Here is a 19,411-nt window from a genome sequence, read left to right on the forward strand (position 1 = left end):
GTCAAACCGGAAGGCACGTCATCGTGATACCAAGAAGTAAAAAGAAAATGCAAGGACAACCACTAAGCACTGACCGAGCCCACTCTTTCATCTTTAGTTTTTGTTGTTTTCCCATATGTTGTTCAGGGGGCGGCGAACCCAAGAGTTGGAAAGAAAGGTTCTAGTTTTGATCGCTAGGTGGTTGAAAAACCAGATTTACGTGGTCTGTATGTCTTCTGTCATTTTTCCCTTCAGAAGGAACTTTTGGGGCTTTTCGCCGCCGCCTCCGCTCACAGTACATATGTCACTTGTTCGGAGTTTTCAATATCAATAGAAACTGAAGAGTGTTTTTGTGATTGTAGCGTAAATTGTGAAAGTCTCGTTCTGACATTCGGAGGTGTTTCATTCCAAAATTTAGCGCCTTTCAGTGGCACCCACATCTTGTAACATGGCTCTCACGAAATTAAAAGGAAACTTGGAGCGGATATTAGACAAAAATTTGGCTGACTTAGTTAGAGGCATAAGAAACAACAAGGAAAATGAAGTATGCATAATAATAGTTCAAATTTTGCTTCACAAGTTCATACAGCAGTTAATCTTTTTCAGGTCAAATACATCGCTCAATGCATTGAAGAAATCAAGGCAGAACTTAAGCAAGACAACATAGCAGTCAAAGCCAATGCAGTTGCAAAACTCTCTTATGTATGGCCATTTTATTACCATCTTATCATTAATTGTTAACAATAGAATTTTTTTATGTATTTTTTTTTCTTGTATCTTTTAGCTACAAATGATTGGATATGATATCAGTTGGGCTGGCTTTAATATAATTGAGGTTATGAGCTCTAACAAATTCACTTTCAAAAGGATAGGATACTTGGCTGCATCCCAAAGCTTCCATCAAGATACTGAGGTGCTAAATTTACTACCTTATATTATGTCTTTTAAATTATATCTCCATCTTTCTTTGTTTTGTTTCTCTAACAGGTCCTCATGTTAACAACAAATATGATCAGAAAGGACCTGAGTAGCCAAAATCAATATGATGCAGGTGTAACATTATCTGGATTGGCATGTTTCATTAATCAAGATTTAGCAAGAGATCTTGCAAATGATCTGATGACTTTGGTACATTTTCTTGGTGTTTCACTCATATAATGTTTCATTAATTTTTTCTTGCCACTGCAGTTATCTTCAACTAAACCTTATATAAGGAAAAAGGCAGTGTTGCTTATGTATAAAGTTTTCCTATCGTTTCCTGATGCCTTGCGACCTGCGTTCCCCAGACTTAAAGAGAAACTGGAAGATCCGGATCCCGGTATCGTATCTAGACAGTACGTGAGCGGAATAGCAACTGTTATCGATTGCTTTTGTGTAGGTGTACAATCAGCTGCTGTCAACGTTATTTGCGAGCTGGCCAGAAAGAACCCCAAAAACTATCTCAGTTTAGCACCTATTTTCTTCAAGCTCATGACATCTTCTACTAATAATTGGATGCTCATCAAAATAATAAAATTAGTAAGTTTTATTACTGATAATCTCTTAGTCTTAGTATACGTTTAAAAAATTTAAAATTCCGATCGCGGATAAGTAGACTAAGATTTTGGAATAACTGTTCGATAATTCAGTACATTCTTATTAGTTGAATGCAATGACACATTGTGATTCTCGCCTAAGCAAGTGCATAAGCCAACCACTTATTTCCATAATCAAAAGGTATCAGTTGATAAGGATAATTTATGGCGAAAATAGTGAAGTTATTTAGCATTTCATTTGCACCTGCTGATTCCTTCAAGTAGATATTTGGATTTTCCATGTACACTTTTTTTTACGTGCGTATTGTTTTGTTTTTTTACCTTTGCAGTTTGGAGCTTTAACACCTTTAGAGCCTCGCCTTGGCAAAAAGCTGATTGAACCTTTAACTAATTTAATTCACAGGTAAAATATCGACACATTTTTGTTTGCGGTTGTGTTTGGCTTGCGCTAGACTCGTAGTTTTTACGAAAATTTATTTTCGAAAACCACCCTTTAACAAACTTTTATTTAAACTGTTTTCGAACGTTTTTCCAGCACCTCAGCGATGTCGCTACTCTATGAATGCATCAATACAGTTATCGCTGTTCTTATATCCATATCGACCGGCATGCCTAGTCACAGTGCATCTATTCAGGTACTTCAAACGATTTTTAAATTTAAGTTTCGGTCCCAATGAACAAAATTTTGCCTTTTTCTTACAGCTGTGTGTTCAAAAATTACGCATATTGATCGAAGACTCCGATCAAAATTTGAAATACCTAGGCCTACTGGCCATGTCGAAGATATTAAAAACACATCCCAAATCTGTTCAGGCGCACAAAGATTTAATCTTACTTTGCCTCGATGATAAAGATGAATCGATACGATTACGTGCTCTAGATCTGCTCTACGGAATGGTTTGTTATGCTTGTTAGCCGTTAGTTATCGACCGAAACTTTTAAATTGGCCGTTTTTCTTTCTTAGGTTTCCAAAAAGAATCTGATGGAGATTGTAAAAAAATTGATGGTACATATGGATCGAGCGGAAGGCACGCAGTACCGAGATGAGCTTCTTTCTAAAATCATCGAAATTTGCTCTCAAGATAATTATCATTTCATCACAAATTTTGAATGGTATCCCGCAATTTGCTGAGTGACGGAAATAATTAGAACTTGAAATGAATCTCTTCATTTAGGTACATAAGCGTATTGGTGGACTTGAGTCGTATGGAAGGCCTTCGCCAAGGTCATGTAGTCGCATCCCAACTAATGGACGTAACTATACGCGTTCCAGCTATTCGTCCATTCTCTGTTGAACAAATGGCTCTTTTGTTGGAAACGTCGAGTGGCTTTGCCGTTCGCGGAATTACTGGGCAGGTAGCCTTCTCTTCCATGTGTGAGGTGCTTTATGCTGCCGCATGGATTTGCGGAGAATTTGCATCGTAAGGATTATTCAGCAATTCCTTTTCTTCTCGTGACGAATATTAAATATCCTGGATGATTTTAGGCATCTTAAAGAGCCCGAAGCAGTTTTGGAATGTGTTTTAAAAAGCAAAGTGACTGTGTTACCTGGTCACATTCAGGCTGTTTTCATCCACAATCTAATGAAACTCTACGCTCATATTCTGCGCAAAGCGTCAACGGCAGAAGAGAAAGAAAGAGCGCGACAGGTAGTTTTACCTTTCCTATTTCTTCAGATTTTTCAAAATAAGTTTACATTTATTATTTTGGTATGAAGACGTTGTGTGTATTGCAAGAACGGTTGACTCCGTTCATGCAGAGCGCCGATTTGGAGGTTCAAGAGCGCGCCAGCTGTGCAGTCCACGTTCTCAAAGTGATTTCCAAGTTGCAAGATACGGGTGAAGCTGACGTCGTTCACGAACTTATGCAACTCTTCAACGGAGAGCTGAATCCTGTGGCACCTAAAGCACAGCGAAAAGTTCCTTTACCTGATGGGTAAGACATTTTTTTTTCTTTTTAAGTAATTTTTTTATTTGCAAATGAAAAATTACAAATAAAATTCACACGTCCTAAGGCTGGATTTGGATGCATGGATTAATGAGCCCGAACCAGAATCAGATGATGAACCAAAAGCTGACAAAGGATCCCTTGACATCTTTTACAAGTCGAGCACATCGGTGTCAGATTTCCGCGACGGTTATCAAGGCGAAGGCGTTTATGAGGAAACGGAGCATATGCCACCCGAAGATGCCCGCCAATTGGCGGCCCGTCAGCAAGTACGTCGTGAAGCTCTTCGCGTCGAGCAGGCTAATAATCCGCATTACCTCAAGGGTTCCAGTCAAGCGCGACGCTCTCCTTCTTCCCAACTGCTGTCTCCAGCCGAAGAGATCCCGGTTGTGGCCATCAACTTGTCCGTTCCACTCCAAGTGTCCACCAGTAAAAAATTGTCCGACAAATATTTAGAACTAGAAAGGAGAAAAGAAGCCTCTTCTGAGAAAAAACATCGGTCTAAACGGGACAAGAAAAAGAAGAAAAAGAAAGGTAAATTACATTTAACACGACTCACTAAACATCCTGTTTTTTTACATTGCTAACTGGGCCGAAATTCAGATTCAAGCGATGAGGAAGAGACTGTTCAAATCGTCGCACCACAAGTGATATCCACCATGGAATTGCCTGAAGGGGCTCGTTTGTCCGATTCGGAAGACGATGGCCGACCACAGACAGACCCGCATCGCGCGTTAAACATTGATTTAGACACGTAAGACTTTTCCTTATTATTCCCTTCTAACTTCGCGCTCTACTTTTCGAATTTCGCATTGCCCTTTTCGCAGCCCGTCTTATCCGAAAGAAAAACCTGTGGTGCGCGCGAGTCTGGAGCCAGCAGTGTCCACACCACCGACCAAGATAAAAAAATCCAAGTCTAGAAACGGGATAGAAGGTGCCAAGGAGGAGAAAGCCAAGAGAAAGAAAACGAAGCAGGAAAAGGAGGAAAAGGCGGATAAGGCGGCGCCAGATAAGGGTGTTAACCTCAATGACGATCTTGACTTCTGGTTGTCGGCCAGTAACGGCAACGAGGGTAAGGAAAAGAAAGTAGTCAGTAAAGGTGAAATGACTATCGATGAAGCCGCCACGAGTGACCAGAAGAAGCCAGCAAAAAATAAAAAAGATAAAAAGGAAAAGAAAGAGAAAAAGAGCAAAAAAGAAAAAAAGGAAAAGAAAGATACTCAAGACCGCGATGAGCAGAACAACCATTTATCGGAACATACGACTACTCCGATAACAGTCGCGTGGAAACCCCTAGTAGATGATAAACGTCTTGTCATGGTATTTCTTTATATTAAAGTAGATCAATTTAATAAGCATCTAAATGTTTTTTCTTTAAATCAAGAAATATCGTGTTGTAGTTGTACCCCATGATCAGCATCAAGTACTAATACCGGTAATGCTACATAATCGCAGCAGCAAAATGATTCATTCGATGAACTTTAATGTGGTGGATTCGGCAAACGCGCGTCTTTGTCGTGGTCAGCACGAGCAAGATGGTGTCGAATTGCCTCATCAGCTGGCCGGCCAAAGTCGAGTGGAAATTCCGCTTGCCTTTTCTGTCATGGACAGCACCATGGTGCACCAGCTTCGAGGTGTTCTGACTTACATGACTCAGGTAAATAAGTCATGCTTTAAAAAGAATTTTTTTTTTTATACCTGGAAGTACTTGGCAATTTCAGGGAGAAAATGGATCTGTCTCGGAAAAATTGGACTTTAAACTTCAGATTCCCTGCAGCGTTTTCCTTACTGCCGATCCCATGAGCAACGACCAGTTTGCCGAATTATTGGCTTCTCAAGAGTTGCCCGGCAAAGCCAAGATATTATGCGAAGGGATACCTTTAACCCAGGTAGAGAGCAAGCAACAATTTTAGCTAAAAAAAAAAGGTCTCTTTGGGTTTTAACAAAAATTTATTCTAGGCGCTGGATCGTGCCAGTAGAGAGCTTAACATGCGTTTAGTGGAAATGGATAGTTCGGGAACATCTGCCTCGTTATATAGCCGCCATTTATCCGACCATCATCTTTGCATTCTCATGAAATCACAGGTACGTAGTACATCGCACCTAACGACGAAGTGATGAATTAACCTCTCCTTAAATTAGGCGGATGGTCGACTGAGCATCTATGGGAAAAGCAGCAATCCATCGTTGGCAAGTTCTGTTATGGAAGAGATGCGGCAAATGTTTGCTTAAAAATGTGTGGCAGTTCAAATAAAATGAATTAAGCCAAGTGGATGTATAACCTACCTGGAGTAATTGTGAATCGAAACGCCGTAAAGGAAAGAGCCTTTGAAGTTGTTAAACTATTCCAAGTTGAATTCTAATGTCAATCCAATCTAACATGTTATCGTATTTTTCTAAACGGATGTGGGTTGGGCGAGATGGTGAGCGTATTGGATCAGTAATGATAAACATCATCACCTCAGCTTCCGTAAAATTTCAAACAACAGCGAAAGAGAAAATATACAATTTGGTTGATTATCTTTGTGTAATCTAGATTAACATCTAATTCTTCCTTTAACGTTTGGGATACAAAGAAGCAATTCAAGCGCACATCCGTATATAACCATGCATAGTAAAATCCAGTTTTACTTTTTTTTTACAATCTGCTAAAACGACTATAATAACGTTCGTTGATCTATTCCCAACAGTCAGTTAGTAGCAGAGAAAAATTAAAAATTCTGTAGTAGATATGACTGTCGCGTTGGGGATGTCCACCGCTTCGCAGATGTAAGACCCACAATCTTGGGGTTTAAGTTGACGAATGGTTAAGTTCGCCGAGTGCGAAGCAACGGACGCAATATAACGAGCATCCTTCGAAGTTCACAAAAGATAGTTATTAAATTATTTTAAACATTTAGAAAATATTATATTTTATATACCTTATGGATTACTTGAGTCCCAAAGGCTATTGGAATCTTGACAGTGGAATCAAGTAAATTATTTTGGGTTTCAGTCACGCTCTTGTGTTGTGTTTTGTACCATTGGAACTCCTGCATTGTGAAACGAATCAATGTAACAAATATCTTTCAACTGGGCAAGTCAGTATATATGCAGTAAACAATATTGTTATTTAATATTATCGTATTTCATGCTCTATGAACCAGAAGGCTGCTTTCTAGCCAGACGTAAAAAATTTAGAAAGAAAAAAAGGCAAGCAAACAAAAAGAGAAATAGACTTCACCAGTGTAGTGTTTTTAGACACTCAATTATAACTTTCCCATACGTATTAAAACTCCAATAACCTTACTATATTCGAAAAAAGGGTTATTACTAATAATTGGTCGCGGTAATAACAGAATAATGGAAAGACTCATAAATCGTCAAAGAAGACCAGATGTTCGTAACCGTATCTCTTTAATGCAGCGTGGAACATTCACGTCTTGCTCAAACATTTCTCTTTTTCTTTCGTTCGCATAGAAGGGAAAAGTTAAAAAGATCATTATCTTATTGCCCCTGAGAAAAGAAATCATCTACGGGACGTGTTCCACTGATTAATAAAAAAGGACTGAAACGTTTACAGTTACACGCAGACCACATTCACCACTTCTGAAGCATCACCCAAAGAATCAATTTATTAATTGAATGGCTTCTTTCGTGGTGTTGACTTGAGGCATGGATGGTAATATTTGCAGCATTCTACAACACGTAGAGTAAACATTCTCCGCCGACAGCGGTGCCCCGTGCCTTGGAGAAAGTGTTGGAGAAAGTTATAATCTTCGGGCTGTGTCTACTGACTTAAAAAGTCTTCAAAATGGTAATAGCTTCTAGCTGTCTACAATCTATAAACATACCCTTAACCATAAATGGAAATACCTATTCAGTTTCACCCACAAAAAAGATATGTTGCCATGGGACATAGAGAAGGTCACAATGTTTTTTTTGTCTACATTTTTTATCAATAGGATTTTTCAAACAATAACCTATTCAATGTTTTGGCTGGATGATGACACGTGCCTATTTAGGCCACCTATAAATTCGTGTTCTTGGATAACTCTCATAATGTGTACGAGAAACTGTTTACTGCAACCCCTTTTTCGTAACGTGAACCATGATGACTTACCACTGTCTGGAATTGGTCATGCTGCTTTGGTAATGAACAGGTAACTGTCAAATCGTGCAGAAGTTTAGGGCACGAAGATGTTCTGGTCAGCAGACGATAAGGCTTTGCTACCGACTTTTTGACAACTAAGGTGGTTGGCTTTGCTAGTTGTCGACTTTGGACGTTGACAGTCTGTTTGACGGATTTTGAGTATGGCCAGGGCCAACGATCCTGACCGGGGTCTTCAACCACTCTAACATCAATAGTAGATTCGTTCGCAGCAGCCCGCGTCAAAACCGTTCTGGCGTCAACATCTGAGTGGAATCTATTCGGTCTCCTTCCTTCAGTTTGAGCAAACGCAGGGGATGAGATAAAATCCGCATGCGAATGTTCCGGAAAATTAGGAACAAAGAATGCATCTGTTTCCAAGAAGCGAATTCTGGAAACGCCGACTCCGTTTTGAGGCGAAGATGCCAGAGTTGGGCTGGGATTGGATGGTCGGAAACTTGCAACAACAGGCGATTCTATCGAACGGGCAGTATCTTCTGCTTGCGACCGGAAGAGGATATCTTTTAATGACCGATAATGAACCAGCTCTTCGCTTGTTTCCGCGGGGAAAAACACATTAGACGTTACAGAATTTGATAACACAGTTAAAAACAATAGCAAAATAACTCGGAAGTTGCGCACGGAAGCGGACATGCTAGCGACTTGTGCTGCCCTTCTCTTCAAAAGAGGTTCTGACGAGAAAGCTGCTGCTGACGAGTGTAAGCCTTCAGGACGACACACACAAGCACGCAGTCAGATGAAAGTCGCTTCTTAGCTTTTACGCTGTTGTCCGATGGAATCGAGTCGAGAAACGCAGGTGGGGGCTGGGAACTGGAGAAAGTTGACTTGGGTGATGTTGTATTTTCACCTTCTATTTCTTTTTCTTTACAAGGCCTTTGAATAAGAGACATTTCTAAAATTTGTTTTTAATAGGTAACCGAATACAGGATCAAGCTCCAATATTTGTTTTTATTTTATTTTTCATGAAATCTTGAGAAAGGAATATGTAAACAAACTTTATCTTAATTGTCCTGAAAACAAAGGAACAACAATAACTTGCTTGCATCTTGACACTTTTTAAAAGAAATCTTGCAAACATTCTGTTGCTTATAAATTAAACATTGCAAAACCCGAAATAAGAGAAAGAGCCTCATTTTCCTGTGCAACAACTCGATTCATATTACTTGGAACGCTAACCGCAAGCGTGATTCATTAGCCATGTAAATTCACGTTCATTCGTTAGACCACTAGATATACGAAAAACAACTATGATAAACGATTCGAAAGCTGGCGGTTAGCTCTCGCATATGAAAACCAAATCAGCTTCAATTGGAAAATTTTTCGGATCGAATAACAAGCAAATTACTCTGGAATTTTTGGTGCCATATCCCATTCTACTAAGTTTGACGTAAACAACATTCCGTTGACATTGTCGTACTAGCATATCCCGAATAGAGAAGATCTAGTTGATCACGGAAGTAGCCGAAACAGGTTGGTAATCTAAGTGATTTGTACCTACGCGCAAAGAGAAAGTAGATGGAGTCTTCGTAAAATATCACTTGATGCAAAGCATAAACACGTTGTTTCTTTAACTTTCATCACGACCCAGAATGACGTGAGATTCGCGCACGAAAGCGAAATAACTTAACTAAGTTGAATGACAACCGAAAAAATGTACACAACCAACTAGAGAGTCAGGGAATTCCCCCAGTGACTCTCCATGAATCTTTTTTGAAATGGTATGTTTCAAAGCAATAAATTTCGTTAAGGATACAACCTGAAATAAGATGACACGTTATATTGGACCTTATTCAAAGAAAAACACGTAATTGTATATTGGATTTCAAGATCAATCCTAGTCACATATATCACAGAAAAGAAACAGCTTCTGTTAAATTTTATTTACATGTTTGTTTCAAACAGCATTTTGTTTGAACCTTAAAGTTCTGGCCAGTCAACTTGAGGCATTCGATAGGTGTCATTGTCAAGTTTTAGAGGTATTGACTTGGGTCCGAAATAGTTTATAACATAATAAGATCCATCAGCAGGTCCAATGGTTTGAGTGGCAATTAGTATGATATCCACAATTTGACCTGTTACACAACAAAATGTCTATTCAATATTTTCAAAAGTTCCAACAACTTTTCAAACTTTACCTAGAAACATACAACCCAAGGTGCACAGCTTGAAAAGACCTATTGCCGGATAACCCAGGTAGAAGCGGTCAGCACCAAACATTCCAAGGAAGACAGAGAGTAATAAAGATGTCTCAAATGAATATCCATTCCTAAAAAATACCAGGTGTAAATTTTTTTATATATTGCGTATGTCAGCTATTTATTCAATACATACGTCCACAAGCAAGGAATTTCTTTTGAGAAGGTATTGTTTCCACTGTCTATACACTGGATTCCTTCTGCTGCAATACAAATAGCTATAATAATAATAAGAGAAGTTGAAAGTCAAATTTTTCATCATCAGGCAGATAAGATTCCAGCATAAATTACTAATAATTGGAAAGAATATTTATATTTCTGCAGAATAATAACCACTAAAACTCTCTCCATGCAATTACTTATATGTGTTTGGAAAAAGTGTAATAGTTCTTGCTTTCTGCAAACAGACTAACAGAAATGTTTTTGCTTTCTAATAATTTACTGTTTGCAATGTTGTTTCGGCTACACCCCTTTGGCTGTTGAGTTAAGGGATCAATTTCGGGATTGCATAAATATTGTCCCATCTGCAAAGACGAGCAATTTGTTTGGATGGCACTCGTAGAAGTATTAAGAATGTCACTTGTAACAACTTGTAATATCCTTAAGAACACGTAAGAAACACTTGCAAAATTAAAGAATACATTAGACATGGTTCAGACGATGCACTTTAGGTACGCAATCTTTGGGACAGTTACCGAATGGACTTAAGCGTTAGCGACGTTTGTGTTGGTTGTGCCTTGGTGCACGACACTAGGACATCTGTGTATGGTCGTCTGAACTCGAAAATTGACGTCGTGAATTCCTACCAAAGTTCGGTTGGTTTTTGCAATTCTAAGTTAAGCCAAAACTCGAGGCTTTTTGCTACAAGTAATTTAAAAAAAGATAATAGATTCGAAAAATTACGTTTCTCAGCCGTGGCTTCCCCTTTTTCCTTATACATCGTTATTATGTAACATCCATTCAGTATCAACAATCACCCAGATCTCCACACTACTTTTCTTTTTTTTTCTGGACAGTGTTTACACACAAATTTTCAAAAAATTTTCGTATTACAACTGTTACATCGAATTAAAATGAAAAGGGATCGGCGACCATAACCGTATAATAGGCCTACGGAAAGCTTCCTTGAAATATTTTTAAAATTAACGAAAAATTGTATTGAACGCTGAGAATCTAAAATGTAACGTAGCACAGCAATTGATTGTTTTTGTTCATGATAGGAATGTCACAGGCTCACGATTGTCATGGTTCAAAATAATTTGGCAGGATGCAGTAAGGCACTTTAAGGCATAAATGAAACTTTTAACCCAAATGTGGTCATAAAACACGAATTTTCGCGAACATCCAAGTACGTGTACAATAAGCGCAATTCATTCGTTAAAGCCATCAATAAACTCTGCCAAGACTCCAGCTACTTGGTTAGTAGCTTTAACCAGTGTTGCATTTTCAGATGCGGGATGTACTGTTCCACCGGGAGTGGCGGTAGTACAAGGTAAATCGTTCAACGGCTGTGTCGGGAAAAGTTGATCAAGTTGGGCTAATATTTCTTCTAATTCGGCATTTAGCGCTGAATCGATAGTTGTTGGAGATTGCGCTAGACTACTAGGAGCCGCAGGTTGCTGGAGATTCCGGCTCAAATCGCGGAGAGTAAATTCGGTAGTAAAGCGTGGAATGCTCACTACCGTTTCGTTATAGTTTCCAGTGCTGCTACTGTTGTCTTTCATCTTTCTCTGTAAGCGAGGAGTGCAATAATTCAAAGTTCCATTGGTGACAATATTTGCCTTAACCGTAGAAGTACGCAAGCTTTGTCTTTCGCGCGAGGAACGCTGAATAACGCTTTTTGGTTCGTCAATAGGGCTAAAGCTGAGCTGTTCAAGGTCATTTTTCCGTTGCTGACTGGGTAACAATGGGGTGCTTTCGAGGCGAGTAAGAACACGAGTTACTTGGGGCGGAACGTTTTCTTTGGTAGCGTCTTTCTGGGCGACCAACTGGCGAAGTCGGCGTAGTTGTAATTCCAGTTGATCACAATGTTCTTTCACGACTGGACCTAAACTATTTGCGTAATCGCTCTTCAGCAACAAAGACTATTTTAGCACTATTTTGCAAGCAGTGCGAATTTCATGAGATTTACCTGCTGTACGACACATTCTAGTTTTCCTTTTTCTTCCATTAAGTGGCCAACTACGCTGGCTATTTCTCTTGGCTGATGCCCTAAAAAGCAGAACGAAAATTTTTTCACATTTGCTTATTTCAAAAGATAGCTGTATCAACTCACCCAACTGATAGGTGACCGTATTTTCCGTAACGGTGGCTTGACTGTCCATACTACTTGGCTCACTGAAAAGTGATATTTCTGAGGATTTAAATTGATGGCCTTTCTCTAACGGAAGGTAGCGAGCAGAAGGTGAACGGTTCTTTTTCAAAGTTAACCAGTTACTCATCTTTTTCCAAAGTGCCTGAGTAGCCTCTTTAGATGTAGTCTGTCAAAGGCATTTGAAGATATTGCAATTCAACTTTCAAAAGTTGTGTTACAAGTAAGCCATAATAGATGGCTTACCTTCGCGCAGTACTCTTGCATTTGATGCGTCACTTTGTGATTCTTACTTATCAATCCTAGCCAGAAACACTGCTGGCATTGGTTATAGGACAAGCATTGCAAACATTGGTACCGTAAGCCTTGGATGGACTGAATATTGCAAACTGAGCAACGGACTGGATGAATTACTAAATTATTTTTACAACAATTAACAAATTTTACTTGCTAGGACTTTTATCATTTAATAAAATTACCTTTATTTGAAGCATTGATTCTATAGAGTGTAGACCACCATACAATTGACTGAGGTTCACGGACCATCCAACCAAAGACAACATCCTCCGGCAGTCCAACAGGACTTTCACACTGAGAATACCATAATATAAACAGAAGATTGACATATCTTAAGTTACAATATTCAACCTAATATATGGAACCCACAGGTAGGTAATTATTACTCACCTGTTCAAAACACTGTTGGACAGCAGCTAGTACAGTCCAATGCCCAAAGGCAGGTGCTTCATTAACCAAGTGGGGAAGACTTGCAATAGATTTGAGCAGCAAAGCAAGGCTGCGTCTCTGAATGCAGCTGTTATGGTCTGAAACTAGTTGTAGTAGCCTTCTGTATTTCTCCCCAAGAGTAGTTTCTCCACAAAGTATGGTGAAAAATACCAAGAATTCCAGGAGAGTGCATCCTTTTCTTCTACAGGATCTGAAATTTAAATTAAGAATTTACTTGTGAAGTTATCATTTTCCTCTTTTTAAAATGTTACACACCTGTCAAAAGTTTCACCAATCAAGTCCAAAACAATGCTGGATGAGATTTTGTAGTCCAGGTGAACCAACTGAGATTTCTGTGCATGTAAGTAGATGTTGAAAACCAACTGTCTAATTTCACTCATCGTGAGTATAAGATCTTTTTCAGATGATCTCAAGCCAAACTCATCTATGACTCGATAGATTTGCGTGAGCTTGATGCAATCCAACTTGGTTTGCGATTGAATAAATTTTAGTTTTGCGGCTGTTCGGTACGCCACGTAACGTATATTAGCGAATTGATTTAGAGCTGTTAGTAGTTCACGATGCTCGCTATACATTCTTTTATGCATTTCGGACTAAATGATGTAAATTTAAGTAAAAAGGCTTAGACTATAATGTCAAATAAAATTGTTTGGCAATGGTCCACGATTGAGCCAATACCGATGACAGGTGTAAAATGAAAGCCTCCCTTAGTTTACCATAACTTCACGACGGCGTAACCTGCCATCAAGCTTTTCAAGTTTCAAATGTATAGTTAGTGGCGAAGTTGCCAAGTGCCGATTATCCGGTTTGACTCGGTGACGAGAAAACGAAAATGCAAAAAGTCATCGAAATTCGGAAGTCCCAACAAATGATAATTTTAAAACCTAAGACCGTATATGTAATTCTAAATTTCTTATATTATCGATTCATTCTGTAAAATATTTAAGTTCATCAAATTGCCTAACCCTACCCCACGAGCCACTACGGCTTCAGCTGTGTGTCGTAAGAGTTGTTTGACGTTAAATGGTACACAAGTTCCTGGCATCTCAGCGCAGCCGGATTGTGGGAGGAGGTGTTTTTTTCTGCTGAACGGAGGAACTTGTCGCCGTTTGAAATACAGTAGGTTATACCCTTGATGACTATACACCTGGGATTCATTTTAAGCCTTGTGAAACCAAAGTAATTAGGACGTTGTTTACATTATTAGATTATGGATAATACAGAAGCTACCAGAAGACTGCACACCAAAAAGCAAACCTTGGACGATGCATATGCCGCCCCTGCGAATTTCTTGGAAATTGACGTGATAAATCCCATTACTCACGGTGTCGCAAAAAAAAGATACACGGATTATGAAGTTCGGATGAGGGTATGTAAAATCCATGTTTTACTCAATGCCATAATTTTTTTTTACTGTTGTATACGTTGTGTATAACCATTTGTCCAATTGCTTCTTCTACAGACAAATTTACCAGTGTTTAAGATCAAAGAGTCAAGCGTGAGACGAAGGTACTCAGACTTTGAATGGTTGAGGAGTGAATTGGAGAGGGACAGCAAAGTATCAACCTTGCTTGCAAAGTAAAGAAAAAAATTTATGTATGCATAATATTTTGAACTGTCTACAGATTGTGGTTCCACCTCTGCCTGGAAAGGCTATCAAACGTCAACTCCCATTCAGAAATGATGATGGTATCTATGATGAAGATTTCATTGAGGACAGGCGTAAAGCCCTGGAAGGATTTGTGAACAAGTTTGTTTTCTTTAACTTTCAAAACAATAATCCAAACTAATTCACTGATATACAGAATTGCCGGACATCCATTAGCACAGAATGAACGCTGCCTCCACATGTTTCTACAAGAGCCAGTTATTGATAAGAATTATGTTCCAGGCAAGATTCGACCCAACTAACCAGGACTTTGTTACATCAGATGAAAAATCATGTCACTCATTCCTTCATTACCTGTTTCTCTTTAACACCCTCCCCCCTTCTGTTGGTTATAATGAATTTATCGTGAATACAATCGTAGCGTCTTTAAATACTTTCAAATGCTATGAATTTGTTAAATCTGAACTGTTCCGTCACCATCATTACACTGCATCAATGACATACCCAATTGATTTTTTTTTTGCGTTTTTTGTTTCGAAAAATATTTACATGACAGAATTTTCGCGTGACCGAGTAATACGTCAACTGTTAGGCTTAAAGGGAAAATGCAGACAGGATGAAAGATGTACACGAGAAACTTAAATCAGATCAAGTTTTCACACGATGGTTGTTTTCCTAATTTTTAAGCTAGATAAATAAAGGTATTAATATCCTTGTCATCGCGTTTCATGTAACGGTGTTCTATCAGCCATTCAACTTGTTCTTTAATCATTTTTTTAGATGGGATGAAAAGGTTTTTCAAAATTTCTACTAGCTCAGTTTGCAACTGGGCGTTGCTAATTTTCTTTCGCATTTTAAGTATTTTGACTATTGCTTCCTGAAAATGTAAATCAATACAATTGGTAAGCGACGCGGTCATATTTTTTCAAAATAAATAGTAGGTATACCTGAGTACGCAAAATGCGCAGTTGAACAATGCCTTCATTTTCTTCTTCTTTGCTTTTTTCGGTTGATAATTGTAGACGTCCGATCAAATTGATTTTGCCTCGTTTTTGAACTTTTCCATTTTTTCTGCAAATCAAAAAGAAATTAAGTCTATAAATTTAACGAAACAGAAAAAATCATGACGAACACTAGACTGAAATCTTGATTGACGGCAAAAATAGTGTTTTCAGTAAAATCTCGCGGAGACTGTACTTCGGGATGACAAATCAATAACTGGCGTTTAAGTTTCGGAAAAGCCACCAAAGACTGAAATGAGGGAAATGCAGTTAGTCACTCCTAAATAATTTATAAGAACCAAGAAAACTAGTTGACAGCATACCCATAATGTTCGACGAAGCTCAGCATCCGGCAACTCCGTAGCCAAGCGCAAATTTTCAAGAGATATTTTTTCTTGCGGTCGTTCATTCCATGCGAAGAGGACGGCCATTTGGAAAGTCGTAACATCCAAATCAAACCTGCCAACCGAGTTGGCGAATTGAATCTATGACGAACACATACATGTAAAACTAAAATGCTGTAGTCTGTTTTAAAGTTGAAAACACTTAATTTTGGAAAAAAATATCAACGGCATTTTTACGCAATCTTTCAACATGCTAAAAAGTATGAAATTAATATTTTTTGTTGCAAAGACCAACTAACTTACAGTTCCGTTTGACATATGATGATGCCACTGCAGTTTTCTCCCACTGTGCTTCTTTCTGTAGAAATCTTCCACTTCTGGGATGTAGTCTTCTAACTCTAAGGGCAAAGATACAGTCACTCTGTCGGATCCTCTAGCCCAAGCTCCGGCATTCAAAATTTTTATGTTGATGGAATCTGTGTTGACGAAAATCCATTAAGTTAATTAATTTTTTTTTTCTACACGGACGAAAAATTACCGGCAATGTTCCCCTTCGTCTTTCTATATTCTTCTTTAAATTGTTGGTTTAGGTCTTCACTAATCTTGATATCCTGGAACATACGGGCAAGCTTGTGGACATAATCAGCAGGCATTCCTACTTCTCGCAACCTTTTATTTATTAAAAAGATTATAAATGAAGTAATTCAGTCCATACAAATATCATCAGTATTTCAAAACTAAGTACCATTCAACCATGTTTTCTTCTTTTTCACTATCTGCAGAAGTGTCTAGGATTAACCGCCGAGTTAAATGTGCCTTGTGAAATCGCATAAACACATCTTTGTTTTGAACGTATTTCAGTACTAGTAACTAAAAAACGTTTGAAATTTAGTTAGTTAAAACAGTGCATCGAATCGTTTTCCCCAACGATCAATTTTCCCCATTGAATCTTCATTCAAGTAGCCATGCAATCTTAGCTTACCACGTCCTTAAGTTTGCTTTCAATTTCATCAGATGTGAGTTTTTTGCTCAGTGGTGTTTTACGCAGTAGCATGTCGCAGAAATTTGCTAAAAGTTCTGGGCAACGAGATTCAGGTTGAGTTTTCACTCCTCCACTGATGCCTGGTCCTGGCTAAAATACATTGTTATCAACTATTAACGTTCATGGAAGATTTTCGGACATATGAAAACCACACTTCCTTTCTTTCGTAAGACAAACGATTAGGTTGGAACCTAGAATTACCAATCTTGTAGGCAAGTCTAATCGGAAGACTGACGTATCGTTCACAACATGTTTGTATGCTTTATCACGAGCAGTGAGGAAGCGTGGATCATCGTCAAAGGCTTCCTTGACCAACTGACTAAACTGGTTAAACAGCGTCAAAAGTCGCTCCACGTATTTTTCGGAATCCTACAAAAACAAGAAAGAACTAGGGAGATGAATCTTAGAGGCAAGACAGATAATTTAGCCAATATACCTGGGTGATCAATTCGGCTGCGACCATCATGTCGGCCAACCCTGCGTGGATGATATGATCTTCTAGATACTTAAGCATAGGTGCAATTCCGTCTGAAACTCGATCCATCAGTCGAAACATCATTCGCAATTCTGTCATAAATGTAAAAAGGTTAGACCCCCAAAACAAATTCAACATTCAATTTTCTAACGTTTGCTCTTACTTTGTGTTTCGTCTTGTTTAATCATGGACGAACACTCTGCTAGAATGGTTTCTTTGAATGCTGTCACCAAAACATTCACACAACATCCGTTGAGCTGGAACGAAAGTAACAAAGAATGAAGCAAATGTCCAAATTTAGCAATAGCAGGTTCAATCGCATTTTTACCGTCGCTATTGAACAGGATTCTAGGTATTTATTGGCACGCTGTTCCTCTTCCCGTAGTTTACATTCAGCGTACCGCATGTAATTTTGAACTCCATTAATTTCCAAATACTGCGGAGCTTTGAGCTTGTAAAAAGCTTCGGTGGAATCGATGTAGGCTTTCTCAAAGTTTTCCATGTAGATAGTTAATTTATCCTCAGAATTTGAACACAGGTTAACTGTACAATACAACCAATCATTAGAAAATTGACTAACTCTATACAACATGGTAATTACCATAGGACTCTCTCACTCCAATAACTAACTGTGAGTCAAATGCTTCTCCATTTCTTTCTGCATGGACCAACTTCATTGCAGAATCTTGTAAACGATTTTTTATGTTGGAGAAGATACTTAAATTCCAAGAATCCAACATTAGCTAAAGATAAATATCAATGAGTAAAACTGCAGTTGATAACCAATTGTTTGTTTTTTTCCATGCTAACCTTTCTGACTAGACTGTCATCAGTATTCTGCTGGGGCTTTTTCTGTATGGAGCTATGGCTCTTGCCCTGAAGAGCAGTTTCAAGTTGGAAGAAAGGCATAGGCAAATATGAGCACTGGGTAAAAAATTTGCGCCATTCACTGATGTAAGCCCTTAACAATGACTGATCTTCTTCATGAGTCAGTACCCTCTACATTCCATAAAAAAAAAAATTACATCTAAGCTTTATCAATCCATGTAACATGATTTCCATTAAGACCAGCAATGAGCATGTAACTCACAGTTTGTGCTTGCTTAATGAATTCAAGAATGTCATCTTGCAATGCCTTATACATTTTGGCATGTGATTTTTCATCCCACAAGCATACCATGTGCACAGACCAGAAGAGTTCATGCCACTCTGCTCGGCTAACAGGCTCTTGACGTAGCAGTTTTAAGATGGTAGGTCTCATCAGAGGCCATTGTTCTTCAAAAACCAATTGGCCTTTATCCTAGAATTTTCAAAACATAATAAAATGTTTTTTACTCATATGAAATTTTCCAATGAAAGTTTGTTGATACAAAATCAATGGATTATAATTTCTGATGTCACTGTAACATGGCATCAAGATGACTGAGGAATCCTGCTTATATGATCCTAATATATTGTAGTATTTAAACTCATATCATACCTTCCACATTGAAGCTGCCATTTCTGTTTTTTGATGGCCGTTTTAGATTTTTATTATACACACCATCGAGCTATTGTAGACAGTAGGTACTAGATTAAGCCGAAACAGCTAAATACAGTTCACGACTACCAACACTGAAGCCCTGTCTTGAGCCCAATGCGGATATGCGGAGAATTTTTCTTTTTATATAGAAAAATGGAATTAATTAAATATGATGGATGGAAAACTTGATTATCCACTAAATGAACACCGCACCAGGCTGCTGGACATTGTTTTTATCCTGCGTAAAAAAACAACGTTTGTGTACTATGTACAACGGATGGCATATCCTGTAATTTATTGATTAAAACACGGTGTATAGTACACCATGATTAAAGGCATGAACCCATTGGCGGGAAACAGTAATGCTGTGTTACAATCCTGTTTTACTAGTTTGCCAGATTTATTTGCAAACTCTAAGCCAAACATATTTTTCACGTATTTTTATTTCACTCGTGGCATATTTAAATTGCATGAAGTACTGTGTGCATTTCACTTTTATGGCTCTTAAATTTTTTACAAAATTGGAAATACGAACTCTCGCGGTAAAAAGCAGT

General features: G+C 38.4%; 6 protein-coding genes across 7 annotated transcripts; 2 read left to right on the plus strand and 4 right to left on the minus strand.

Moving 5' to 3' along the window:
* Positions 1 to 183: 183 nt before the first annotated feature.
* On the plus strand, positions 184 to 5,979 carry LOC130698005 (AP-3 complex subunit delta-1-like). Of its 2 annotated transcripts, XM_057520785.2 has the most exons (21): positions 184 to 274; positions 342 to 523; positions 586 to 681; positions 764 to 892; positions 967 to 1,107; positions 1,168 to 1,297; positions 1,358 to 1,497; positions 1,844 to 1,917; positions 2,050 to 2,149; positions 2,217 to 2,411; positions 2,479 to 2,627; positions 2,690 to 2,935; positions 3,001 to 3,163; positions 3,232 to 3,449; positions 3,529 to 3,995; positions 4,065 to 4,215; positions 4,289 to 4,781; positions 4,846 to 5,118; positions 5,183 to 5,350; positions 5,421 to 5,546; positions 5,604 to 5,979. In XM_057520785.2, exons 2-21 carry the CDS (start codon positions 428 to 430, stop codon positions 5,691 to 5,693), a joined length of 3,645 nt encoding a protein of 1,214 aa, XP_057376768.1. In that variant the 5' UTR covers positions 184 to 274; positions 342 to 427; the 3' UTR covers positions 5,694 to 5,979. The 2 variants fall into 2 exon arrangements, with proteins under 2 accessions (XP_057376768.1, XP_057376767.1); XM_057520784.2 differs by having other exon boundaries at positions 211 to 523.
* Positions 5,970 to 8,299, minus strand: LOC130698168 (uncharacterized). Its single transcript, XM_057520949.2, has 3 exons — positions 7,564 to 8,299; positions 6,383 to 6,493; positions 5,970 to 6,314 (listed from the first exon to the last, which is right to left on the minus strand). The coding sequence occupies exons 1-3, from the start codon at positions 8,242 to 8,244 to the stop codon at positions 6,156 to 6,158; spliced, it is 951 nt and encodes a 316-aa protein (XP_057376932.1). The 5' UTR covers positions 8,245 to 8,299; the 3' UTR covers positions 5,970 to 6,155.
* A 1,169-nt stretch (positions 8,300 to 9,468) lies between these two features.
* On the minus strand, positions 9,469 to 10,518 carry LOC130698190 (TM2 domain-containing protein CG10795-like). Its single transcript, XM_057520970.1, has 4 exons — positions 10,249 to 10,518; positions 9,943 to 10,024; positions 9,747 to 9,877; positions 9,469 to 9,683 (listed from the first exon to the last, which is right to left on the minus strand). The coding sequence occupies exons 1-4, from the start codon at positions 10,454 to 10,456 to the stop codon at positions 9,529 to 9,531; spliced, it is 576 nt and encodes a 191-aa protein (XP_057376953.1). The 5' UTR covers positions 10,457 to 10,518; the 3' UTR covers positions 9,469 to 9,528.
* Positions 10,519 to 11,029: 511 nt separating this feature from the next.
* On the minus strand, positions 11,030 to 13,621 carry LOC130698083 (dystrophin-like). Its single transcript, XM_057520887.2, has 7 exons — positions 13,120 to 13,621; positions 12,805 to 13,054; positions 12,597 to 12,708; positions 12,364 to 12,530; positions 12,082 to 12,286; positions 11,938 to 12,017; positions 11,030 to 11,875 (listed from the first exon to the last, which is right to left on the minus strand). Exons 1-7 carry the CDS (start codon positions 13,449 to 13,451, stop codon positions 11,177 to 11,179), a joined length of 1,845 nt encoding a protein of 614 aa, XP_057376870.1. The 5' UTR covers positions 13,452 to 13,621; the 3' UTR covers positions 11,030 to 11,176.
* A 206-nt stretch (positions 13,622 to 13,827) lies between these two features.
* Positions 13,828 to 14,969, plus strand: LOC130698217 (sorting nexin-12-like). The gene is made up of 5 exons (XM_057520977.2): positions 13,828 to 13,965; positions 14,052 to 14,233; positions 14,327 to 14,422; positions 14,490 to 14,614; positions 14,670 to 14,969. Exons 2-5 carry the CDS (start codon positions 14,075 to 14,077, stop codon positions 14,773 to 14,775), a joined length of 486 nt encoding a protein of 161 aa, XP_057376960.1. The 5' UTR covers positions 13,828 to 13,965; positions 14,052 to 14,074; the 3' UTR covers positions 14,776 to 14,969.
* Positions 14,970 to 15,031: 62 nt separating this feature from the next.
* On the minus strand, positions 15,032 to 18,960 carry LOC130698250 (cullin-5-like). The gene is made up of 16 exons (XM_057521003.2): positions 18,816 to 18,960; positions 18,426 to 18,635; positions 18,146 to 18,334; positions 17,937 to 18,078; positions 17,664 to 17,878; positions 17,499 to 17,592; positions 17,297 to 17,427; positions 17,062 to 17,229; positions 16,801 to 16,950; positions 16,564 to 16,688; positions 16,357 to 16,487; positions 16,122 to 16,294; positions 15,798 to 15,959; positions 15,606 to 15,724; positions 15,421 to 15,544; positions 15,032 to 15,350 (listed from the first exon to the last, which is right to left on the minus strand). The coding sequence occupies exons 1-16, from the start codon at positions 18,834 to 18,836 to the stop codon at positions 15,156 to 15,158; spliced, it is 2,349 nt and encodes a 782-aa protein (XP_057376986.1). The 5' UTR covers positions 18,837 to 18,960; the 3' UTR covers positions 15,032 to 15,155.
* Positions 18,961 to 19,411: the final 451 nt, after the last annotated feature.

The sequence above is a fragment of the Daphnia carinata genome, chromosome 10 (genome assembly GCF_022539665.2).
Source record: "Daphnia carinata strain CSIRO-1 chromosome 10, CSIRO_AGI_Dcar_HiC_V3, whole genome shotgun sequence".
NCBI classification, from domain to species: Eukaryota; Metazoa; Arthropoda; class Branchiopoda; order Diplostraca; family Daphniidae; genus Daphnia; species Daphnia carinata.

What these genes read in the sequence shown, in the direction of transcription:
- LOC130698083 (XM_057520887.2), bottom strand. Translation starts at nt 13,451, where the DNA reads ATGCATAAAAGAATGTATAGCGAGCATCGTGAACTACTAACAGCTCTA. An exon ending in AATCAATGCTTCAAATAAAG is followed by an intron (nt 12,531 to 12,596) that starts GTAATTTTATTA and finishes AAAATAATTTAG; the next exon opens with TAATTCATCCAGTCCGTTGC. An exon ending in TGCAAGAGTACTGCGCGAAG is followed by an intron (nt 12,287 to 12,363) that starts GTAAGCCATCTA and finishes TGCCTTTGACAG; the next exon opens with ACTACATCTAAAGAGGCTAC.
- LOC130698168 (XM_057520949.2), bottom strand. Translation starts at nt 8,244, where the DNA reads ATGTCCGCTTCCGTGCGCAACTTCCGAGTTATTTTGCTATTGTTTTTA. An exon ending in ATGACCAATTCCAGACAGTG is followed by an intron (nt 6,494 to 7,563) that starts GTAAGTCATCAT and finishes TTCACAATGCAG; the next exon opens with GAGTTCCAATGGTACAAAAC. An exon ending in GGACTCAAGTAATCCATAAG is followed by an intron (nt 6,315 to 6,382) that starts GTATATAAAATA and finishes TGAACTTCGAAG; the next exon opens with GATGCTCGTTATATTGCGTC.
- LOC130698250 (XM_057521003.2), bottom strand. Translation starts at nt 18,836, where the DNA reads ATGGCAGCTTCAATGTGGAAG. An exon ending in TGGAGTGAGAGAGTCCTATG is followed by an intron (nt 17,879 to 17,936) that starts GTAATTACCATG and finishes TGTATTGTACAG; the next exon opens with TTAACCTGTGTTCAAATTCT. An exon ending in GAAGAAAACATGGTTGAATG is followed by an intron (nt 16,488 to 16,563) that starts GTACTTAGTTTT and finishes AATAAATAAAAG; the next exon opens with GTTGCGAGAAGTAGGAATGC.
- LOC130698190 (XM_057520970.1), bottom strand. Translation starts at nt 10,456, where the DNA reads ATGTCTAATGTATTCTTTAATTTTGCAAGTGTTTCTTACGTGTTCTTA. An exon ending in CCGAAACAACATTGCAAACA is followed by an intron (nt 10,025 to 10,248) that starts GTAAATTATTAG and finishes TTATTATTATAG; the next exon opens with CTATTTGTATTGCAGCAGAA. An exon ending in CTTGGGTTGTATGTTTCTAG is followed by an intron (nt 9,684 to 9,746) that starts GTAAAGTTTGAA and finishes GTTGTGTAACAG; the next exon opens with GTCAAATTGTGGATATCATA.
- LOC130698217 (XM_057520977.2), top strand. Translation starts at nt 14,075, where the DNA reads ATGGATAATACAGAAGCTACCAGAAGACTGCACACCAAAAAGCAAACC. An exon ending in AATTGGAGAGGGACAGCAAA is followed by an intron (nt 14,423 to 14,489) that starts GTATCAACCTTG and finishes AACTGTCTACAG; the next exon opens with ATTGTGGTTCCACCTCTGCC. An exon ending in CTGGAAGGATTTGTGAACAA is followed by an intron (nt 14,615 to 14,669) that starts GTTTGTTTTCTT and finishes ACTGATATACAG; the next exon opens with AATTGCCGGACATCCATTAG.
- LOC130698005 (XM_057520785.2), top strand. Translation starts at nt 428, where the DNA reads ATGGCTCTCACGAAATTAAAAGGAAACTTGGAGCGGATATTAGACAAA. An exon ending in GAAACAACAAGGAAAATGAA is followed by an intron (nt 524 to 585) that starts GTATGCATAATA and finishes AATCTTTTTCAG; the next exon opens with GTCAAATACATCGCTCAATG. An exon ending in TTCTGACTTACATGACTCAG is followed by an intron (nt 5,119 to 5,182) that starts GTAAATAAGTCA and finishes TGGCAATTTCAG; the next exon opens with GGAGAAAATGGATCTGTCTC.